Source organism: Phalacrocorax carbo, chromosome 3, assembly GCF_963921805.1.
Source record: "Phalacrocorax carbo chromosome 3, bPhaCar2.1, whole genome shotgun sequence".
Taxonomy (NCBI): Eukaryota; Metazoa; Chordata; class Aves; order Suliformes; family Phalacrocoracidae; genus Phalacrocorax; species Phalacrocorax carbo.
In genome coordinates this window covers 57,854,390-57,864,467 of record NC_087515.1, presented here as the reverse complement: position 1 = coordinate 57,864,467, position 10,078 = coordinate 57,854,390, and the positions used below count along the sequence as shown (strand labels likewise).

General features: G+C 39.4%; 1 protein-coding gene across 1 annotated transcript in view; it reads right to left on the bottom strand.

Annotated features, from left to right (window-relative positions):
* Nucleotides 1-427: 427 nt before the first annotated feature.
* PPP1R14C (protein phosphatase 1 regulatory inhibitor subunit 14C) overlaps nucleotides 428-10,078 on the bottom strand; it is a 56,054-nt gene continuing 46,403 nt past the window's right edge. The window contains exon 4 of the mRNA XM_064447029.1: nucleotides 428-1,518. Within this exon, the coding sequence (XP_064303099.1) occupies nucleotides 1,444-1,518 (75 nt within the window). The 3' untranslated portion in view covers nucleotides 428-1,443. The remainder of the gene's footprint in view (nucleotides 1,519-10,078) is intronic.

Sequence of the window (10,078 nt, the reverse complement as noted above, 5' to 3'; positions counted from 1 at the left end):
TCAAAAGCAAGGCTGTGGACCAGGTTACAGGAGCTTGGCCAAGTAATACTGGGCAAGGGCTTTTGTTGCACATTAAAAGCCAACTAGGGTCTACACAGTTGGGTTCCCATGTACTTACCACCTCACAGGCTTCTTTTTCTGATGAAGAAGTCCACTTACCAACCTAGTCAGCAACGGTAGTCTTGTAAAGTGTACATGTAACAAGTCACAAGTTGTTCCATTTATTTGAGTAAATATCTGGTAAATAAAATCATCAGTAAACATTACAAAATTAAATACATTAAAAAAGCTTGCCGGTATACATAAAATTCACAAACATGTACTTCTTTTGAAAAATAAAATATGTTCAGAGCACCCTTGATATAAAATGCCTGACTAGTGTCACCTACCAGCATATGGTAGCTTATTGAACATTTTAGTTAGGACATTTTCCAGGAGGGAGCAGGGATCTCTCTTCTGTTCTTGCTTTTACAAGTACGAGAGCCCAAGTTAGGAAGTCTCCCCACTTCTCAGGGCAGAGCCATAAACAAAGACTATAATATTCTTTGCCTACCTTAATAGGAGAGGAATCTGCATTCGATTAAGACCTCATCACTAAATGCAAGACAGTGCTTGTAATTCATTTTGGTAGCATTGCCTTTCCTCCACTGTGAAGCAGCTTTTGAACAGTGACAGACATTTCTCTAGATATCACTGGAGGCCCTTGTTCAGTATAGGTTACCACAGTTCCAAGACACCATGAGGCAGAGAGGAAACAATCTGGCAAAGCATCAAAGTCAATCAAATAACTTTAAGTTTACAAATTAAGCCCTTAAAATTCCCAGTTGTCATATGCTGCAGTCTAAACAAGGAGATATGATGAAATTCTTCACTGGGCTGCTTTAAGGGTATTCAGAAAAATGGCAGCACTCATTTTAGTAATCTAAATCAGTACTTTCTGGTAGCAAATTTGCAATAACCACCATTTAAATAATTTACTGTAAGAAACTTTTCCTTCTATCCGTGTGAAACAGTATTCACAACCCACTGTATAGTTTATGTACAGACAAGCACAAGAAACTTGACATCCATGAGTTAAATGTACAACCAACTTAAAAAAAAACGTTATCAAACTAGTTGCAAGGAGAAGTCTCCTAGCTCTGTAAATTTACAAGATCTTCTGGTTCACCACGTAGGCTTGCTGCCCCTCATCACTAACTCTTGGATTCTTCACTTGCTTCAGTAATCCTCAAGTGAAAGTTGAGCTGCATCCAAATTGTTGATATTCTTGATAAAAAAACTGACACTTAAAAAAGAACCCTTAAAACACACAAATTCCTTGAGTCAAAACTGAATGAAATCAAAAAAGTTGTGGAGAAAGACAACTATTTTAATAAAGGTCTTGTATTCAAAGTCCAATTTCCCTTGCCATGTCTTTTACAGAGTGCTACTACTTTGAGTTATTTATATACTCTTCTTTTGAGGGGGACTGAGTTTCCTCATTCCTCTTATCCGAGTTAGCAGCTCTTTGATAAATTCCTAGGAAAAAAGATTAGAAAATATGAGTAATTTTTACGATCCCATAATACCACGATTGAGTTTGTTTCGTTTTATAAATCAAAGCAAACGATACATTTCTATGTAAGCTTTTACTGTTAAGCTGGAGGTTCCCTGGCCTGATCTCTAGAAACCTCATATGCATACTCTCATCACATAGTAGAGGTGCAAACAACTAGTTTCTCCTCTGCATGAGTGATCAGGCTCAGTTGCTAGCTGACTTTCAGGTTTTTGCTACACAGGGCCTTCTACCAACTGTTGAATCAAGCAAAAATCTATGGCTGATACAACGCAAAGAGTCAATGGAGACTTTCACAGTTTAAGCTTGCACAGAAACCAGCACTCCTGCCAAAAGAGGTGTTTCTCTCATCACTCTCCATGCCGGCACTAGCATTTTGGTTGGCTGCATACTCAGAAAGCTGATCTGGCTGAAAACCTAGCTGTTTTTCCTCTTCCTCTGCTACTTTCCAAGCTGCCTCAGCTCTCTGACGAGGCTCACCACTCAGCCCCACACCAATGCTCACACCAGTCTGAGGCAAGGCAGGAACAAGGAGCCAGAGGTAGCACCACTGGCTTATGCTGGGTTGTGGAGCTCAGTGAATGACACCATTCTGAAAAAAAAAACCAAAACAAAAAACAAAAACAACAACAAAAAAAAAAACCAAAAACAAAAAAATTCATGGACCAGGTCTTTATTCACAGTGATTTTTTCCCCAGTTTCAGCAGATTTTCTCTTTTTAAACTGTGGGAGAACAAAAGCTTACAGAGTTACACCATTATCTGAAATCCTTTTGGTATACAATTTCTTATAATAACTGCAGATGCATTAAAAGCTAAATCACCCCCCTTACTGTCAACGTTGGGAGAATAATGTTTATCCAGAGTACTATGTATATAGCTACAAAAGGGTTCTTACCATGAAATCATTTAGCTATAAACATGGAATGTAATTACAGATCTAGTCAGTCAAGATGATGTGAAAGTAGAAAAAGCGTGACTTCCTAGCTGAATGCTTGAGGCTAAAAATTCCAGTGAACAAGGTCACCACCTAAATGACAACACAGTACCTTTCAAAAAAGTCACACTGAAATGTATATTATCCAGGTGCTACACTGTGAATAAGGAAAGTCTCTGTAAATGTGTGGTTTACCTTGAGAAAGATGTCCGGTTTTTCTGGTGGGACCACAATCTTGGCAGGTATCAGCCCAGCAGAGCAGTTTCCTTTCCTGACAGTTTATGCACATCTATGCTACACTACATGTACTTTTGCACCATGGTTATTGTTGCACCCACACTAGCTGTGGCTTCAACTAACAGCAGCAAAGGCAGAGCAGCATACGTGTCAGCGTGGGCTACAAACACTCACCAAAACCCCTTTTTGTTCTTGCCTCCATTCCTGAACTAACTAGATCGAGGCCAGTACAGGAAAACATCGATGTATATCAATATTGCACTTTCCATCTGGATAGGCAGATAGCCTGAAGAGGTGATTGGAAAAGCAGATTTGTTAAGACCTCAAATCCTCCCCCTCCATCCCCTAGAAGCTGTCTTTTTCCACACCGACACAAGCCACTGCAACAACATCCACCCTAAACTTGTCAGAGTACAGTACTTATCTATTCAGAGGTCAGAAAAAGGAAGGAGACAGGTTTACTATAAAAATTCACAACTTTCAATGCACTATGCATTGGTTCTGCATTATCCTTTCATCATTTTACTGTAAAGAACTGCTAGATAACACAAAACTAATGTGGCATGGTACTGTCCAAAACATCCTAAATGTACTTTAGGATTTTTTACTATCAAACTTAAATGAAGTCCTGCGTGAAGTCATTATAGAAATAAACTCTCTAAAGTGATCTTAAAAGATTTTTTACTTGCGATTAATGCAATTACTATTGCCTTTCAACAGCTCTTTCCATAAAGCCCTATATTCCCATGCCAAAACATCAGATTAAGACAGGGAAAGAATGGGCTGAAGTTCAATTCTTCCCTTTGAATGACTTTATTAGTCGTCTGTTAAAGGCACAAATACTCTACACCACCTTCTTTCACCATCAAGGCAACAACAAGACGCCTCCACTGGAAACTGTCCAACTGTTTCACAGAAGTCAAACGTAAGAGCACTGCAGGAAGGGCCATCCACAGAGTGGACCAGGAATTTTACAGTACTCTGACTGTACCCATTCTGAATATCCCTGTCTGAAAGGCACTTCTGCCATTTCTCTGTCCATTCTTCTCCACAACTTGGAAGAATCTGGAGCAAGTTTCCCTTGGATATGAAATATAGCCAGGGTCAGTTGCTTTTCAGTACAACATTACAGCAGGGGAGGCGAGTTCCCCCACTTATACTCTGCAGTGGTGCCACAAGCACCTTCTTTTGTAAAACAATATATTTGCTTGAAGTTTTCAGTATTAACTCCACCTAGAAACTTCTTAGTGCTGCCAAAATAAACGAAATTGTAGGGCAACCCCCTAACCAGATCTGAATTAATTGAGGCTGTTCTTAAGGAAAGGGAACTGTATTCAATTGAAGTAGTAAATGTAATAATTGAAAAGGCTTTACCCCTCAGGAACTATTTTCCTTGAAATAAGGGTCAGCACTACCAAACAGTAAAACCCAACAAGAGCATTTTGTCTGTGGCAGACATTTTATGTAATGCAGTAGTGCTGTTGTGCACATCCCGTGGGTGTGCAAACCACAGAATTGCTTCAGTATATTTCTGATATAAGTATCATTTTGCATCTGATGCTTGCATGGAGCCAGCTGTCATTAACAGCAGTGCTCTGGTGCTTATGCCTTTCTTGTTTTGCAGCTCCCCATCAAGGAAAGGAAGAATTCTAGAAAAGATGCATATTTTCCCTCTTGGAGGCAGGAAAGGAAACTTCACAGCATTTCAATAAGCCTTCACTTTATAACTAACCAACTCAGCTTTATGACATACAGTAAACCCATTTGTTTTCTTTAAACATCACTCAAAAATGCAGTTTTATTCCTTGTGGACATCTGAGTTGAGGTTTAATAGAAGGCTTAACATCCACATCTATCTCAACCTAATACACAAAAATCATTTTACACAGAGCATTTTCCTGAAATCCCTCTAGGAGACATGCTGAAGTTTAGCATCATGCATTTGAAAGCTGATCATGTACCAATCTACGTTAAAAGTAGTTCTGTAACACAGGCTGGATTATCTACTTCTGTATACTTATATGATGCTTATTTAGTTCACAGGCTTGGAAAACATTTAACAATAATTCAGCTAAAGATTCAAGACTTATTAATTTTTCCATGGAGGGCTACAGCCAGAAATACACAGATACCAGCACATTGGGCCTTGGTAAATAAAAATTAAAGAAGGCAAAAATGTACACAGACTTAGCGTAAATTCTTTTTATAGATTGTCTGCAAGGAGGCCACCTTTAAATACAGTTTTGTTACAAGTATTGAGGGTCCTGATAATTCATAATACAAAATCAGTGTTTCTAGAAGATGTCTTTCTAATTCTAAAGGCAAATTTAAATGAGACAGAGTAAATCTATAGTTCATTTGAGCTCATCTATATTCAGCCTTAGGCATTTGTCTTCTCCCTTGTCTAAGGCTTTCCCTTGAATCAAAGGCATTCAGTTCAGCAAAAGCATTTGTCTAATGCAGAATAAAAGAATAGAAGACAAACAAAGGTGAAATGATGATTCAGGAGAGGGAAGGAAATCACTTCACCTCTCTCCTTTGCAGGCGTGATTCATTGTTTTAATGAGGTCATTTGACAGACAATGAATTCCAGTTAATTCTGGAGACTAATTAGACTCTGTCTCTCCAGATTTCTCTTCCACAAGCAGTACATATGTAACAGGACTAGTTCTTAAACCAAAATGTAGGGTTTCTAGACCTCCTGCTTCACTAGAGCATGAAATGAACCCTAAACCAGCTTTCCTCCACAGCTTTACTTCCCTGCAGCCAAGTAAAAAAAAAAAAAAAAAAAAAAAAAAAAATCAAGATTTCCTTGAGTGTTTGCCCAAGGCTATTTCCTGGAGACAGCCTCATTGGCTGCATGTAAAAAGTAAAATCAGCCTGGAAAGCAATCTCCACAGCTACTTGGGAAAGAAACTAAACAATAGCTCAAAAATGCCATCTGAATGGGAAGAAAAAAAAAAAACAAAAACCTTCCCCACAGGCTCAAACCTGAAGCTGATCAGGAAGTAGGGAACTGAGGAGGCACAGATGGTTCAGGATAGCAGGGCCAGGAGCCACCTTCTATTAGCAAGAATTGGTACAGTGTCTCTGCTGCCTCGCTGAACAATCCCATGGGCCCGCCTCTCCAGTGAGGCCAGGGCACCATTAGTGCTCCAGAGTAGGACAATACGCAGCAATTTATCTTCTCAGTGAGCCCTGTACAAGGCACTGACTAAACAACGTAATGCTTAGCTGTGGTCAAGTCATACAGTCCAGTGCTCTCCAGTTCAGCAGCATGTAAAACAAACACAGCTTATTCATGCCAAATCACCATTTGCTCCACTATTCTTATAATATCGCTATGGGTATTTGTAAGTCGTACTCACGAGTACTTGCTGAACAAGCTTAATTCCCTCCAACACGGTAATAAAATATATGGCAAATCTCAGCAGGCACATAAAAAGTTTTACTTTACTGAATTCAGAGTGGTCAAATGGACGAACAAGAAACCATGTTTTTCTAGAAATGCCTCTGTCTGCGTTGCTTGTAAATATGCATGCTTCTCAACTTTTTTCACTACAAAGTGTCCTATTTGATCTCAAGTAATAAGGACACATAATATAGTTACTATGGCTTAAAAATTTACCACCCATCAGCTGAGCTGCAATAAATGTCTATGAGCTTCTGGGCTCCCTCAGATGTATGGCAGTGCACTGCACTGAGGCTTTAGGACACATCTTCAGTTACTATTGCTTTGAAGGGGTATCCTATGTATTGCTGCCTTGTGGTTATACTAAAAAACAGTAGCATGAATTTGGAAGAATTCATAAAACATAGTAGGACCAAAAAAATATGATCCTTCAAAATTTTAGAGGTTCCACTTCAGAAGCGTTGAGCTTTCTGTTTCTATCTGCATACTAAGTATACCTTATCTGAAGACATACTCAAAATAGTTTTCAGTTTTAAAACCACAGTGCTTGGACCACTCTAAAACACTGCATCACAAGTCTGTCATTTGCTCCAACTAGGAATTAAATTTGGAGAAACATGTAGTTAAGCAAGTGCATCTCTACCTTTCTCAAAAATAAGTGTTAAAAGCTCCTGAAATAGCCCAGCCACTGAAGTAATTGAGTAGTCAGTGACTTAAATCTCTGCCCAAATTCTCCAGGGAATATGCACAGCAATTTAACATAGTTTGTTTGGAAATCATACTGAAAATTGTTATTAATTAAAAGTTCTGAGCAAAATAACTTTCTTCTATGATGCAACTTCATGTGCTTTTTCTTCTGTTCTGCACTACATGAAGAATTATACTAATGAGATGGTCTGGATACATTTAATCCTGCCACCTGAGTGGGAGAGATCTCTAGCCCATTCACCTGAAGCTTTGTATATTTCTCTGAGAATAGAAAGCAGCAAAGAAACGCCAAACCTAATTTATCCAGTTCTCTTCAAAGATTAGTTATCTACAGCCACTGTGTAGCTCAACCACACCCTTCAGAGTCAGTAAACAAAAATTGCCCCCTCATTGGATTTCTCTCCTATAGTAGTTTAAGAATGTCCTTGTCATTTCTCCTGTCATCACTTTGGCAGTCTCACCTGTGGAAGCTCTAATTCACATCAGCCACAAATATTTCAGATTTTCTCCAAAGCCCCATCTAAATGGGTGGTCTTGCTGCTGCCAGTAGCAGAGACATTAACACAGATTTAGCAAGCCTCCTTCAAAGTATGTGTCTTGACAAAACTTCATTGATTTCATGCCTACAACAGTCTTCCTATTCTAAATAAGAGTCTATTGTCAACTATCATCAAGATTACAGATTATATTTAAATTTCTTTGTTGCATTCACTGCAAACATGAAACCTAAAATTCCCTGTGACCTACATTAAGATTCTCCATCACGTAGACAGAACCAAGATAACAACTTGACAAAGGTGTGGGTGGGATTTTCCACAGGTGATGTATAGCGCCGAGAGAAACACTGGCTCTTGTGGCACTCAGGTGATGCAGGAGGATGCTGCTGCTCCCTGCTCCTTTTCAACCACAAAAGTTCAGATCCGCGATTTGGTTGTGGCAGTGATTTTGCAGATAGCATACCCTTTAAGTTTGTGCAGTCCTAAAAATTAATTCCTGTTCTCTCACATCCAGCCTTGCCTTATGTCAAGACTACATGACTTGTCCCATTTTTCAACTAGGCATGATAGTAACAGGAAAGAAGAGGAAGCAGAGAAAGTGTAAACTCTCTGAAGAATACTTCTAGCACTGTTCAGTTTGGCATGGTGGAAAAACCATCATGTGTCAAAGCACTGCCCGTATTTGAGATCCCAAAGCCTATGCCTTGAGTCAGGCAGCTACTCAACCTCTCTTCAACAAGTGCAACTTAACTACACAGAGCAGGGAGATTGCGGCTTAAGTAAAGGATGTCAAGTACAAATACAAGTCACATATTGCAGTGATTAACGCCAATAAAAACATATACTTTACAGTTTGCTAGTTACCAAATATATCTCTTAGCCACCAGGTTTTAGGGGTTTTTTTTTAATTATTATGTTTCTACAAACAGCCAAGTTGGCAAATTGTGCCCAGAAATTATTTTTAGTTTCTGGCACATTCTACAAAACTAACTTTTAATGACTGAGTGACACATCAGTCACATTGCATATGAATCTTGATTAGCAAATCAACATTTTAATTTAAGGATCATTAACATAAACTTAAATAGCACCCAAAAATCGTACTGACTGTGTGCACTTCCCTGATTAACCTTTATTTGCCTTGTTTGGGTAAACTACACAACTCTCTACAACAAGGTTCCCATGTTAAGCATATTTCCATACCAATTAAACCAACAGCTGTAGCACCTACCTTAGCTTTTAAAAACTTCAGAGCACATTCAACAGTCTGGCTATATTTCCCTTAAAAGAAAGGTTCCATAGCAGTTCCTCATAAGTTACTGTCAGCTACTGTCTTTGGCCAATTTATTAGAGGCTAAGAATTCCTCCCACCTTTCCAGTGACCTGGATAACTCTACTGCTTCTGATGAAGAGTCAATCCCAAATACATGCAAGAAGCCCTCAGTCTTTCCTTAACCTTTAGTCTAAGTGGAAGACACTAAGCAAAACCGACAAGATAAATGAACAGATGGGATAAGAGCTTCAAGTTATTAAGCTTTCTGCCTGTACTATTTTTCCTTATGTTCTCAATAGTGAAGGCATCATATTACATAAATTTTTCCCCTGTTAGGGATTACTGTCTTTTGCAAACTATATAACTCTTGGTGCTAAATCCCTAGTGCACTTGGTTGACTGTATTTGATTGGTCAGGAGAAATTCCATCAGCTCACATCCATTCTCCACAAATCTTCCAGAAATCCTTTCACAAACCAATTACCTCAATAGCTTTGAATGGTCTGCAAATATGAAAAGATTGCCGATATTCTAGACGAGGTGTGGATCCTCATATAGCAAGTTTAAGCCAACTTAAAGGCTCTTAGTCCATACGTGGCAAGTTAAAAAAAAAAAAAAATCACTACTTTTAAGTGGCCTAAGTTAGCAGTCATACCGTATTACTGGGCTTATCATGCTACAGATGAAGAAAAGCTGCTGTTGTGAAAACAGTCCTGGGAAGTGACTCCCATTTTGGCAACTACCCTCACAGTAGAGCAGATTAAGTACTCCTCTCAGTTTGGCTATCTCAAAAGTTTGTCAAGGAAGGTGGATGTTCCCCCAGGTAAAGGATCTGCCTCCATCCCATCAGCACAGGACTGAAAAGACAAGTCACAAGTTCAGTATTAAAATCTCAGCTTGATCAAAGAGTCTTGAGGGCAGCTGAACACACATGTCCAGGATGTTGTTTCCTGTGAACTGGCATGCCAACTTAGTTTACCAGCGTGGCACAAATATTTCCGGCCATTCTACCACCAATGTTTCCAGGTGAAAACTCACTAACATTTGTCATGTACCTTTATCAGAGCTCTGAAATTTGTCATTGCACTAGATGTCAAGCTTCAGAGGTAAGAAAAATAACTTCTATTACATGTTCAATGAAGGAGAAAAAAGGGTAATCATTTGAGTCTCTGCCTTCCTCATCTACCTTCAGATAACGTGGAGGTAAGAGGTCAGTACATGAGTGGCCGCTACACTCTTGGCAACCTGTTCCTCCCACTCACTCATGACCCCCACATTCTCTCACTAGCCTGTGGGAAGAACCATGCCAGGTTCCACATGCCACATCAGCCTGGTGCCATAAGGTTCAGTGGCACACGCTGAGAGAAGGCTGGAGGAGGCTGACAGGGGTCATCTGTAGTGTAGCATTACTACAGTGAGACATCAGAAGACTTTGTTTTTTGGCCTGGCATATCCATAATG